The sequence below is a fragment of the Delphinapterus leucas genome, chromosome 4 (genome assembly GCF_059928025.1).
Source record: "Delphinapterus leucas isolate spDelLeu-1000000601 "Yukka" chromosome 4, BTC_Dleu_Yukka2, whole genome shotgun sequence".
NCBI classification, from domain to species: domain Eukaryota; kingdom Metazoa; phylum Chordata; class Mammalia; order Artiodactyla; family Monodontidae; genus Delphinapterus; species Delphinapterus leucas.
Genome location: NC_143132.1, coordinates 34,740,160 through 34,755,031, shown reverse-complemented (window position 1 = coordinate 34,755,031; position 14,872 = coordinate 34,740,160). Strand labels below are relative to the sequence as shown.

The following is a 14,872-nucleotide window of genomic DNA, read 5'->3' as shown; positions in this document are numbered from 1 at the left end:
GTAGAAATGGAGCAAAGGAAAAGAATTTATTGGAAAGATATTGTAGAGTTAGAATTACTAGTACTTGTCCCATATTTTACCACAGTTGTTATAATAATGTATTTTGTTGCATCTGGGTCCTTGTACCATTATTTTTTTACTTATCTGTTTGATTGTATATTTATTTGATTACTGACAATCTAGTGGTGTCATGACAGTAGGAAGATCCTGTCAAAAGGCCAGATGTCTGAGTCCTGGCTCTGCCATGGAGAAACATGTCTTTAGCGATCCCTTCACCTCAATAAGCCTCGATTTCTGTATCTTCTAAATGAAGAGAATCCACTAGATAACCTCAAAGACCATTTCCAAGTGTAACTGACTATAGTGAAAGCCATCTTGCTGCTTCGCTCTTAGTGTGCTAACTCTACTTTCCATTTCATCGGAAGCTAAGTTCTCACAAAATACACTATATGTCCGTGCTGTATACAAAGAGAACAAGAATAACAGATATATGGCACATGCATTTTTATGTTTGATGAAAGCAGTAGTTAATATAGTACTCAAAAATTAGTATAAGAAGCTATGTTTCAACAATAACACTTTTACTATTTTGTGTTCTCTATGTGCTACTAAGGAAAAGAGATCAAATTTGTCCTGAAATGAAAAGCATTACACAAAATCTTATTGGGAAATGAGATACATTATCACAATTTTATCTACTTTTACAGTTATGCTACCAAAGTACTCCAAGAGTATTCGCCCCTATTTATTGTTTGTATTTATTGGCCTGGATTTTACTGTCAGAAGAATGTATAGTAAAAGTTTAAGCAATATGAACTGATAATTCTGATGCTCTTTATTTTAGGATGTATCAGGAATGCCAGCTCTGTGTTTTCCAATTTCCCTGGGAGGGGGTGGCTTTGACTATCGATTAGCCATGGCAGTTCCAGATAAATGGATCCAGGTAAGGTTTCATGTAAAAATTTTTTTTCCTGCGGATACTATGTATTATGTTGGTTTATTTATTATTTCTTTGATTTATTTCTTGGTTGTGATCAGTAGTTACAGATATAATTGAAGTATTCTCTCATTAGTGTGTTGCTTCTTGTGCTTTTTAATAAGGTGCCTCTCAAACTTCTAAAAGTTCTAATTTAAAGTATTCACACTTGCATTATGCAGGCACAGAGAAAATATGATTGATATAATGTTAGCTGTGTAAATGGAATTTTGCCTTATCAATGCAATTATATGAAAGTTTGGTGTTCTATATTTAAAACACATTAAACTTCATCAATGCATCCATTTCTGCCTGCAAATCATCAATTAATGTAGAAGCCACTCCTTAATTCCCAGTACTTGCTTCATAGTATGGTTTTTTTCTCAACAGATTTGGATTTATCCATTCCTTCATTTAGCATTTAAAAGTCCTTACCATGTGTTAGGCACTAGGAATGAATAATTGTACATGACACCTTGCATATGATTTCTAATACAATTTTATTAAATTTAATGACAGTTCAAGTAGTTTGGATTATATTTTGTTTCATTTTATGTTTGTCTAAAAGACTAAAGTTGTTACATAGATTTGATGTAGAACATTTCTGAGTGGCCAAGTCTTTAATTATAGGCTGAATATGTATAAGGAGTCAGATACGTATCAAATAATCATTGCTTTCTGTTAAGCCCTTTAGTACAGACATGAACAGGTGCCATGAGATCACAACGGTAGAAGAGCTTAACTTTGCACAGAAAAAACATAAAGCCTACTCTGAAGGAAATAGTTATTGTAATCATCTCTTAATTGCCTTTTCTGTATCCCTAGGCAATTTGGGCAGTGCGCAGCTGTGACATTAAAACTCTACCAGCACAACTTCCGCTTCTCCATCTATAATGATTTCCTAAACATTGTCAGGTCGAAAAGCAAGGGTTTTACAGAGGCGATTAGACTTAGAAATCAAAGGAACAAACAAATGTGTGTTCCACCTTTAATACCTGGGAAAGTTGCTTTGTATTTGTTACCTTAAAAAAATGCTGTGGTCTTCAAGTTTCTTACCTTAGTTGAAGGTTCTTTATCCACCCACCATCTTTTATTATTTCTAATCTTCCACACAGACTTTTTTCCCCTCACAAGTGCCAAATCTTACTTTTTTTTACTGAAAAGCCTTCACCAGTCTTTGGGCAAATTCCAGGATATTTCAAGGTGTACATCAACCTAGAATTATTTTCCAGTCAGTCATGGCTCACAGTAGGATATTTCCTTCTCTGAGCAATCATGTCAGGTTTTAAAAAAAATTTAACTTACTAAACATTTCAGTACCTTGTATGCTCAAGATACTATACTATGCAGTACGTCATATAAATAGAAAAAAATGTATTGTCCTCTGTTTAGGATATGGCCATCTTGTCTTTGTAGTTTGTAAAGCCTCTGAAGACAGATATCATCTTCTGTGTTATGTAATTACTTAACATCTTTTTTCATCACCGAAGTGGGAGCCTTAGTTAATAAGACGAGATAGTTAAAATAATATTTTTTTTAAAAACTCAGTGATTTTCCAGTCCTTTTATAATTTGTGCATTTAAAAAAAATTCCATAAATGATTATCATCCCTTCAAATGTCAATAAAACACACGAGTATTGATAGAAATGACAGCTACTCAGAATGTATGTGTCACGCATTTTATCTACACATAGAGTATGCATTAGATTAGAATGCTAGATTTCATTCATGTTTTTGTTGTTCAGAAACAAATTATTTACCATTTTCTACTTGTAGAGTTCAAAATCAGTAGTTTGGGATATCATATTAGTTTAGTCATTTACTGAACAAATATTTGCCTATCTAAAATATGCCAAATTTGCTGTATCTTCTTTCATTTTATTTGATCATTTTTATTATCTAATAACTGACGTGTTCATGTAAAGGTAATATAGGTATTTAATTGAATTCATTCATTTATTAATTCCACCAAATAGTTATTAAGCATCTGGTATTTTTCATTATATATAGTTTTTTTAATTACACTTTTTATATTAAGATAATTGTAGATTTCCATGCAGTTGTAAGAAATAATACAGTATGATCTGGTGAATTCTTAAACAGTATTCCCCAATGGTAACATCTTGCAAAGCTATAGTACAATATCACAACCAGGATAGTGATATGGACATAGTCAAGATATAGAACACTTCCACTACCACAAGTTTCCCAAATGTTGCCTTTATAACCACACGCACTTCCCTCTTCCCACAGTCACTCCTTAACTTTTGACCACCACTAATCTGATCTCCATTTCTATAATTTTTTCATTTCAAGAATGTTATATAAATGGAATTATACAGTATGTAACCTTTTGGAATTGCCATTTTTCACTCAATCGAATTCTCTGGGGATTTCATTCAGGTTCTTGCATGTATCAGTAGTCTATTCCTTTTCAACTTTAAAAAAAAAATTTTTATTGGAGTATAGTTGATTTACAATGTTGTGTTAGTTTCAGGTATACAGCAAAGTGAATCAGTTATACATATATCCACTCTTTTCTTAGATTCATTTCCCATATAGGCCATTACAGAGTACTGAGTAGAGTACCATGTGCTATACAGTAGGTTCTCATTAGTTATCTATTTTATATATAGTAGTGTGTATATGTCAATCCCAATTTCCCAATTTATCCCTCCCTCCCTTGCTTATCACCTGGTAACTTGAAGTTTGTTTTCTATATCTGTGACTCTACTTCAGTGTACTCCTTTTCATTGTTAAATGGTATTCCATGGCATGGATGTATCACAGTTTAATTATTTGTCCATTAAAAGACATCTAGATTGTTTCTAGGTTTTGGCTCTTGTAAAGAAAGCTGCTATAAACATTTGTGTACATATGTTTGTATGACCATAAATTTTCATTATTCTAGGATAAATGCCCCAAAGTACAATTACTGGGTCTTATAGTGGTTGGATGTTAATTTGTTAAAAAACTGCCAAAGTATTTTTCTGAGTAGCTATACTATTTTACATTTCCACCAGCCACTTTGGTGAGATCCAATTTCCGTACATCATTGAACAATAGCATTTGCTATTGTACTATTTTTTATTTTAATCATTCTAACAGGTGTGCAGAAGTACCTCACTATGGGTTTACTTTGTCTTTCCTTAATGACTGATGATAATGAACATCTTTTCCTGTGCTAATTTGCCTTCTGTATATCCTCTTTGGTGAAATGTCTGTTCATGTCTTTTGACCATTTTCTAATTGGATCATTTATTTACTGTGGAGTTTTGAGAGTTCTTTATATAGTCTAGATTCAACTCTTTTGTGGGGGGGTATGTGGTTGACAAATATTTTATCCCAGCCTTTGCTTGTCTTTTCATCCTCTTCATGTGGACTTGCACAGAACAAAAAGTTCTTTGTTTCCTTTAAATTTGATGAAGGCCAATTTGTTTTTTTTTTTTTCCTTTTAGAGATCTCTTTTGGTGACAAGCCTAAGAATTCTTTGACTCGCCTATGTTTTCTATTAAACATTTTATAGTTTTACTTTTATATTTAAACCCATAGTCCATTTGAGTTAGTTTTTGTTCAGTCAACGTGTAAGGTTTTTTTTCTGTTTTTCTTTTGCCTATAGATGTCTAACTCATTCAGCATGATTTGTTGAAAAGTCCATTGAACCTACTTCCATTGAATTGTTTTTACACAGTAGTTGAACTTAATTGAGCATATTTGTATAGGTCTATACATTAGTTTCAAACTGTTGCTGTATCTAAGTACCACAAACTTAGTGTCTTAAAATAACACAAATTTACTGTCATATAGTCACAAATCTGAAATGGGTCTTACTAAGCTAAAATCAAGGCATTAGTAAGGATGCATTCCTTCTGGAGGCTCTGTTTCCTTGACTTTTCTAGCTTCTAAAAGCCTGTAAAAGCATGGACCTGTATTCCTGTATTCCTTGGTCCATGGTCCCTTCCCCCATCCTCAAAGCCAGCAGGGTAGCATCTTCAAATCTCTCTCTTACTCTGACAATTCAGGCATCTTTTAAGAAAGATGACTGCAACTACATTCGGTCCATCCAGGTAATCCAGGACAATCTACCCATTTCAATGTCCTTAACTTCAACATATCTCTAAAGTCCTTTTTGCCATGTAAGGTGACATATTCACAGACTCTGGGTATTAGGATGTAAACACCTGTGGGTGGCCATTAGTCTGCCTAATACAGCCTGTCCTCTGGTTCTCAGTGATTCACAATGCAATTATGCAGGATGGCTAAGCACCTCTGAATTCCACTGAGCCAAAAAAAAAAAAAAAAAAAACATGCAAAGGAAGATACAGGCAGGCTGGAACCCCATTTCTTGTACCAAAATCTTCATTAATTTTCTATTGTGTAACAAACTACCACAAATTTAGCAACTTAAAGCGTTACTGTTATTATCTCACAGTTTCTTCTAAGGACACCCATTATATTCAAAGGACCCTCCCACACTCCAGGTTAAGGATTATACAAAGATGTGAATCTGAGGGAGCCGGAATCATAGGGGCCATTTTAGAATTCTGCTTCTATCAGCGTGCCATTGACACTTTTGGACAAGAGAAATGAACCCACTTAGAAAGAATGCGTTGAGTAAAAGGACAGGGTATTTTTACGCTATTAACTCTGAGCAGCACCAGCTTTTATAGGATAGGCAGAGGAAGGGATTTTACAGGATGTCTAGAGTGGTTGCAAAACAAAACAAAACAGTCAAGAGTTTCGCAATGGTAGACTAAGAAGGAAAGCATTTTATGGAAGGGGTAGGGTCAGCATTATCATCATATACTGCAAGCATTTGCCTAAGAAAGAGCAATTACTGACCTAGGAGACAATCATAGTCTGAGATTTTGGCAAGGTCATTTGCACTGAAGAGGTGTTAGTGGCACAGAAGCCACACTGGAGACTGAGTAGCAGCTGAAGTGGAAACAAAAATATGTGGTCTGTTAGATGATAATTATTCATGATAATTAGGCTTTATACTTTGAAATAACAGTTGTTTTAATTTTTTTTTTAACAATGGAACAAGGCATTATTCATGCTAATTTTTTTTTTTCATTCAAACCTAAAAATGTAGCAAGTATATCTCTACCTTGTGGAAGTTCCGGAAAGACATACTGCACAACACTTCACTGTGGTCATTAATCAAGAGGTAGCAGCTATTACAGAGGAAAAAGGTTACAAAAATCCTAAAATGCAGTGATCAAATCATCTGCAGAAAAACAAACACATGCACACACACATGCAACACCACTGTCATTTGGGTAGTCTGTATAAAAGCTGTGATTTCAGTAAAAGTTTTGACAAAGATATTTTTGCTCTGTGGGTGTGCTTATATCTGCATCTTAAATAATTTGTATTGATATGATGTATACCCTCAGACTGGGATTTAAAGTAAGGATGATAATGGTGTATTGGAATTATTTTTTGTCTTTTATTTAGTTACTTAAAGAATATAAAGATGAAGATTGGAATATGGGCAATATAGTGTATACACTCACAAACAGACGCTACCTTGAAAAGTGCATTGCTTATGCAGAGAGCCATGATCAGGTAAATTAATATGTGTATAAACCATTCTGTCTCTGTCTGTATTTATTAACATACCTAATTATAAACATATCACAGTACAAATTTCTATAGTTTAATACAGCTAATGTAATGTGTTATCTGTCTATTTTATGTGACAACTATTCATACTTGAAAAACATTTAAAAATTATTTTGTAGATCCATAAATTCCAGCTTCAAAATGCAGTACCACTTTTACCCTGCCAAACTGTAATTAAATGATTGTGAATGACAGTTTCAAGTGTTATCTTACATGTTTTCCTTTGTTGTCACAAGAGGAATGTTGGTGCTAATCCAGGTTAATTTTAATTTCCATTTTAGGTTTCCTTCTAAAGGTTTTCTTTTATGCCTTTTCACAAGCTTTCATCATTTTTTCTCTCAGTCACTGAAATCTTTTGCTGATTGATCGCCCTGACCTCTGTCCCTCTTGATTTTAGTCCATCCTCTGTAATGTAGTCTGAGGTATTTTCCAAAGGGCAAAGCTAATTTTGTCAACCCAGATCTTTTGGTTAAAGCTTCTCATTCACAGCCTGTCATATCCTGGCTCATGCCAAAGTTTATTCTCTGCTCAACTCTCCAAGAGTTCTATTCTTCAATACTGTTAAATTTCCACCCATTCCTGAGTAGGTCAACCTTGCTCCAATCTTGTACTTTTCCCCACACACCTGCAAATGCCTACGTCACCTGGGAAGCTCGTGTGAAGACCTAATGCCCTGGCTCAGACATACTCTCCTTGAAGCCTTCATACAGGTGTATAGGGAAAAAATAGTTTCCCCATTCTTCACTTTCTCATCACATTTTAAGCAGAAAATTTGCTTCTGATACCTTTGTATTTCCAGCCTTAGCACTGTGCTATTCCTCGTAGTCACTCAATAAACATAAATAAATGCAGGAAATGGCCATTCAGTTATATAAAGCCTATGAACCAGCATAAACAACATAAAATGAACTCCTTATACATTAAAAAGACAGTAAAACTGTCTGAAATTATTTGCAGTATGTGTATTCAGAAAATTAAAGTTAAACCAACAAGCTCCTCGGTATTTCAGCAGAAATTGACAATTTAAGGTAGACAGTAGTTTTTCAGGTGTCTCCTTGAACTGTTAAGAAAGTATAAGTAGACCAGAGGTCAGCTACCAAGGCCCATGGGCCAGATTCTGTCTGCTGCTTGTTTTTGTAAAGGTAATTGGAATACAGCCATGTTCATTCACTCACCTATTGTCTATGGCTGCTTTTGAGCCATAATGGTATATTTAAGTAGTTGAGACTGAGGAAGGAGCCCACAATGCCTACACTATGTACTGTTTGGCCTGTACAGAATGTTTGCTCACTCATAAAGTAGACATATATTAAGTTTTGCATCTTCCTAGTTGGAGCAGTACTTTCTTTTCAACTTAAATTGGCTGTGGAGCAAGATCAAACAAATACCTATGAGGAAACCAGAACCAAAACGTAACAAAATAAGAAATGAGTAGTATTAATTTAAGATTGGGGAAATCCCTTGCCAAATACATAACAATATGAAAATTAAAATGCATGCATAAATGATATCTTTCTATTACAAACTCCTAGCAGTTATAGCATGTTTTGAGCTCCCAATATATGTGTATTTTATATGAATGAATAAAAGAATAAATAAATGAGTGGAATAAACAAATTGAAGATGAAACTGGTAGGTTAATTTCATAATTTTTCTCCCCAAATGTACAGAAACAGTATGGATTTACCAAGAATTATTTCATACTTTAAAGATCCACATAATTCTGCCTTGTATTACAAATTGTTGGGAATGTACAAAAAGATGCAAATTGCCTAGTTCTTTCTATAAAAGCAAATGTATACTGAATTTTAAACCTGATAAAAAATTATAAATATGAATATATATGTGAAAATAGCTTAGAGATTAAAATAGGTTTATAAGTAAAAATATTTTTCTAAAAATGAAAATAATCATACAGTAATAGGGTGAGGAGATTATGGTTTGGTCTCTATGTTTCACTATATATAATTTTTTGTCAATAAATAACACTTGGCATTAGTTAGCTGTTTTTAACCATAAATAATTCAGATCGTTAAGAGGCCTCTTCTGCTGTTCAGGGTGTTTCTGAGTTAACCTGCCCCATTTGTCAACTATTATATTTTCATATAAAACAAACTAATTTTAGATTAGATGGCAAACATAATGAGAAAGCAAATTTTACATTTTAAGAAAAAGTTGTCAATTTGCTGCTGAAGGGGAGAGGGTCCATTGTAATATATTTATATACATATTATATATATAAATACATCTATATAAATATAAATGCATATACATATAAATTACTTTTAGGAAACTCTTCCATTCTTTCAAAACAATAGAATCATGATATGCAAGATATTTTAAAAAATCTATTAGTATTCTAATAGTTTAATGTAAGATTATGGGATTATATGAAATCATGTATGTGAAACTTTTGAAAATTGTAAAGCACTATAGAATTTAAAGAATTCATTCAATTAAAAAATTCATTGTTCAAATCCTAAAAAAAAGAAAAAATATCTGTTAGTATTCTCAACATTAAAATACATGTTTATTCTAACTTCAAAAAATGTGAAGCATCAGCTTATTATAACAAATATTCAGGTAGCTTATCTTGAGTTTTTCACCAAGCTATTTTAAAAATGAAAGAAGCATAGGTACATGAGAGCTCTCATGTATTTCACCAGCTCACCTTCAGCATAGTGACTGTTGGAAAATACATGAAACTAATATTAATTCACACACCTCTTCTGCACTGTTTCCATTCTGTATAATTGCATGTTATTCTAGTATAAATCACAGCTGCTTAGTACCTATTATTTGCATTTATCTCAGTGACTTTTATTTTTATAGGCACTCGTTGGGGATAAGACGCTGGCATTTTGGTTGATGGATGCTGAAATGTATACCAACATGAGTGTTCTAACCCCGTTTACTCCAGTTATTGATCGTGGAATACAGCTTCATAAAATGATTCGACTCATTACTCATGCACTCGGCGGAGAAGGCTATCTCAATTTCATGGGTAAGTATGAGCTGAACATATATCCAATCTGTGTTTAAAATGTTAACTAATATTATATATGACATAAGTTATGCAGAATATTTTGGTTTGGTTGTTCAGGTTTAAAATAGAAAATTATAACTTTATTTCTTTAAAGCACTGCCATTTTTACAGTGTAAACTGTAAAAATTAAATTGCTTTAAGATTATTGTTATACTAATACATGATGCAAAAGTAATCTAATGGCTGGTATTTTATTTAATATTGTTGTCAATAAGTGGGGTGAACTTTTCTTAAACAGAATTATTATTCTGAATTTAATCATTGAGTTTATTATTATAGTGTTTGTAATACATTGAACATAAGAAGGATATAATTGTCATGTCATATCGTATTGAGCTAATATTATTGGTCTTCTTTGAGGTAATTGTATACCAGTATACTTGTATTATAAATGTGGAAGCCAACGCCCAAGATACTGTGATGGACAAAAAAATGTATTTATTTTAAAAAATAGGAAAATATGAATATTCAAAGGTCATTGTTGTCTGAAGGATCTTGAATGATAAAACATAAAAATCAACTAATACCATTTTCAGTTCTATTTGGTCAACCATGACCATTTGAGTTTTAGGAAATTTCACCAGTTTTTAGGTTAGAGAGAGCTAGAAAGATTGGAAAATGCATATGGGAGACTGACATTTTTCTACAATAAAAGCTGTAGAGCTTCAGATTAATTCATTTCTATCTGGAAATTTTTATTAAAAAATCTCAGATTGGGGCTTCCCTGATGGCGCAGTGGTTGAGAGTCCGCCTGCCGATGCAGGGGACACGGGTTCGTGCCCCAGTCCCGGAAGATCCCACATGCCGCGGAGCGGCTGGGCCCGTGAGCCATGGCCGCTGAGCCTGCGCGTCTGGAGCCTGTGCTCCGCAACGGGAGAGACCACAACAGTGAGAGGCCCGCGTACCGCAAAAAAATCTCAGATTGGACTTTTAAAAGCCTCTGTTGTTTGCTAACTTGAGATTAGGAAGCCAGACCCAATAAACCATACACCAGATTTCACCCATACAACCTGTACCTTTCAGTGCATCCCTCTCCTCTCAGGATCACCAAAATTTGTTAATATTCCCAACCTGTCAGGAAGTGGCCCTTATGACCTGTGAGACGGCACTTTGTCTTTCAGGCACCAGGCTGGGCTTCCTGGGTGGACTTTGCAGGCATTGTATTCATAAGTAAAACCGGCCTCAGTTCCTAAAAGGCAACTAGTCCTCTTTCACACAATGAACATCATTCATGAGTGTGGCTTTTCCAGTAAGGCCTTAGTCGCACAGTTTATTCAATTATATCTTGATGAAAAGGTGAAGTCAATGAACTTAGGTAAACAACTATGTCACCATGTAAAGTGAGAGATTTTTTAATGTTTTATTTCAGTTACAAAAGCAGGGTTTATTAAATTGTTGCAGTGTATATAGATAGATTAAAAAGAAAATGAAAGAGCTTCCTTATATATGTGGAAACTAAAACAACTTTCCTGTTAGAGAAATAAAATCAAAGAAGACCTCTGATTTCATTAGTCCTGTCATTAATTCTTGAAGCCCACTGCATCCGAGAATTCTAGTAATCCTGACTTAGCTTACTGCTTTAGTCTGGAAGTTGTGTAAGCAATATCAGCTCAGAAGCCTATAGCGAAGAGTTGAGAGTGTCAGTAGTTTGAAGTACCTGATAGAGTCCTTTTCCTGAGACTGTCCTTTGTTGAAGACAATTCTAGCCCATAGCATGCAACAGAGCATCAGAGTAAAATAAAACTATCTGCAGGTGACATAGAATTAATGGCCCTAGTTAATTTAATATTGATAACTTTCAGATTAAAAAAGGTCTGATGGGGCTTCCCTGGTGGAACAGTGGTTGATAGTCCGCCTGCCGATGCAGGGGACACGGGTTTGTGCCCCGGTCCGGGAAGATCCCACATGCCGCGGAGCGGCTGGGCCCATGAGCCATGGCCGCTGAGCCTGCACGTCCGGAGCCTGTGCTCCGCAACGGGAGAGACCACAACAGTGAGAGGCCCGTGTACCGCAAAAAAAAAAAAAAAAAAAAAAAGAAGTTCTGATGAAAGTTCATAATGAGAATTGAGTCTTGGTCAATATTTTCCCTGAGGGTAAAAATGGATCATGGACAGCTAAGATCTTAACAAATCTCCAGTAACTTCATAAATTTTGTGAAATGTTTATATTAATATAATCTTAACTGTATATATTCAACCTGAGGATGGCTAAGATGCTATTCTGTTTTGGAAACTCTTCCCATGGAACTTTCAATAGTAACACAACTAAATAAACACAATTATTTCTAGCATCTCTCTATAAGGTCTGTAAATTGACCATATTTGTGGTATCAAATATAATTTTGAAATTATTCTTTGATACAGGACTCAAAGATCTTTTGAAGTTTTCTTCTTACATTTGTCCTTCAAAAGGCTTATAATGTTTAACTCCAATATAGCACTTTTTAAAAATCCTTCTGTCTCAATGTCTTATCTAAATCTAGCATTTCTCTACTAACTTTGAAACCAGTAATCTCCAAAGTCTCTATAATTTCTGATTATTGATGTTGTTTTATGAAATTTAATATTTCCTTGTAAGCTATCATGACTTTAAATATTTTTTTTCCACTTTCTGATCATGGCACTCTCCTGCTGAATGGCTTCAATGGCTGCAGTGTACTCCAGCTGACCTCTAGGCCTTGCATGAATGGTCTCCCATGGGTCTTCCCGTTGATGGCTCTGCTCCAGTCAAGCAAGCCTTCTTTCAGTTCAATGAATGTACCAACTTCCTTCCACTATGAATTCTGTATATTTTTCTGTTCTCCCCTCTGAAATCACTCTACTCAGATACCCCCTGCCATACCTGACAAAATCCTTCATTTGCAAATCTTTTTTCCTTAGGGCAGTCTTTTCTAAAGCCTCAAACTTCACTAGTTTTACCTATTATACATTTTTATATTACCCTATACCTACCTTTTGTGGCACATAACAAAATTACATTTTCAAAAACTATTAAATATATAGCTGCCTTGATACATTTAAAACTGAATGAAAATAGGGGTCACCTGTATCTTATTCACTATTATATCTTCATGAACTAGTAGCAATTAGCACAGTATCTAGCACATCACAAGACTTGCACATTTTTACAAAAAAGGATATTTTATATATTTATATATATGCATATATGCATATATATAATTACCTTGTAATTATTTTTAGCAGTAGTTCATTAGCTGCAATCACCAGTTGTAGTTTTGTTTTGTTTTGTTTTGTGTGCGGTACGAGGGCCTCTCACTGTTGTGGCCTCCCCCGTTGCGGAGCACAGGCTCCGGACGCGCAGGCTCAGTGGCCATGGCCCACGGGCCCAGCCGCTCCGCGGCATGTGGGATCTTCCCGGACCAGGGCACGAACCCATGTCCCCTGCATCGGCAGGCGGACTCTCAACCACTGCACCACCAGGGAAGCCCCAGTTGTAGTTTTAAGGAAAGTTATTTTTTTTTCAAGTGGCATGTAAGAAATTAATTTTTAAAAAGGTCAATTTAAGAAATTCAAGACTAAGGAGCAATCTGGTTGTTTACTCATGTTTTAGGCATTTTAAAACTTACTAACTTTTGGAATTTTATTTTTATTTCCCTCTAGTAGAGAAGGAATGATTTAAAAGAAGTAAGAAAACAACATACTTTTGTAGTTTTTCATTTAAATCTATTTACCTAAATTCATCAGGCATTTAGATATGTGTCCTGTTTATCAAAAATAATTAAGATCAATATGAATTCTCTCACAATGATACCAGTTTGGCTGATTTGTTTTATTTTATTTGTTTTTGTCTTATATACTCATAATTTTGAGTTTAAAAAAGTTCTTTCACTCTGCTTAAAGCCAGGGGAATATTTGCAAGTTTTTTTTAATTTTTAATTTGCTAGGTTATTTTAATTGATTATGAATAAATAGGTTTATATTTCCTATTCTTCCACCATATCATATGAAAGAATCAAATATAGAAGAGGGGAGCAGGGATAGTTAAATTACTTTTATATTTTTATATCATTGATCATAAGAGTTATAATAAATATAACAAAAGTAAATTTATATTTGACATAGCATACTATATTTTCTAAAACATTTTCATATGCCTCATCTAACTCAATCTTCATAAAAGTTTTTTTTTTTTAATACTGTCTGGCTTGCAAAGAAACATGGGGTGAAAGAAGAATATTCAGGTATCTAGGTAGATGTTCCAAGTCCCATTTTACTAAAGCTACAACTCAGAGAGGAAAAGGTACACACCTAATATTGTACAACTAGAAAATGACAGCAGCAGATTGTCTTTTTCTTCTATTTACAATGCGAAAAAATTAGAAATGAAAATTATTATTAGATCAGTGTATAGATTAGCTACCAAAATATGGTTAATAAATATCTTTTAGAGAAAAGGTAGAGCATAGTGGTTAAGAAAGCGATCTCGATGGGAATCCAAGCTTAGCTGTGTGAGCTGGGTAAGGGGCATCATTACTCTGTACCTTTGTTTGCTCAGTGGTAGAATGGAGTAGTGCCTGCCTCAGAGGATTGTTTTCAGGGTGAAATGATTTAATACGTACACAAGACTTAGAATATTGCCAGGCACATAACTCATATTTAATGTTTCTTTAAATTTAATTTCACTTGAAGTTAAATTTACTATTACTATTTTTAATATTACTAGCTATTCCATTGAATATATGGGTCCTGAACGCTGATGTTTCAATTCCATCCAAGAGTGTTTCTTTAGAATCTTATCTGATGGTATATTGTTTAATGTAAAAGTTTCTTAAAATATTTAACTCATTTCTTCTTGAAAACATCAGTAAAGGCAGTAATTCTTTGTTAAAAATCAAATGACATTTTCCTAGGTGGTATTATGTGGTTAATTATACAGAAGTTAAGGCATTTCTATAGTAAATCTCACTAAGAGTTAAGATTACTTTTTTTTTAAATTCATAGTGATGTCTGCTGAATGCTGCTGCTAAAACATCTTAACTTTCATGTATGAAGAGGTGTGATGTTTGCCTTGATTCTCATTTCTAGGATAAGCCAATATGATATTAATCAGTTAACATTTATTATATATTATATGGTATCTGTGTATGAGTGTGTGTGAGCATTGTATAAAACTTAATATAGGGCTTCCCTGGTGGCACAGTGGTTGAGAGTCCGCCTGCCGATGCAGGGGACACGGGTTGGTGCCCCGGTCCGGGAAGATC

At 34.2% G+C, this 14,872-nt stretch overlaps 1 protein-coding gene across 7 annotated transcripts in view; it reads left to right on the top strand.

Moving 5' to 3' along the window:
* The window catches only part of GBE1 (1,4-alpha-glucan branching enzyme 1), a 297,233-nt gene that overhangs the window by 212,906 nt on the left and 69,455 nt on the right, over window positions 1-14,872 (top strand). For 6 of the 7 annotated variants that reach the window (XM_089910389.1, XM_089910390.1, XM_089910391.1 and 3 more), the window contains 3 exons: window positions 845-943; window positions 6,438-6,548; window positions 9,438-9,609. In XM_089910389.1, the coding sequence (XP_089766515.1) occupies window positions 845-943; window positions 6,438-6,548; window positions 9,438-9,609 (382 nt within the window). Of the gene's footprint in view, window positions 1-844; window positions 944-6,437; window positions 6,549-9,437; window positions 9,610-10,363; window positions 11,602-14,872 lie in introns of those variants that run through there. The other variant, XM_089910392.1, reaches the window with a different exon arrangement.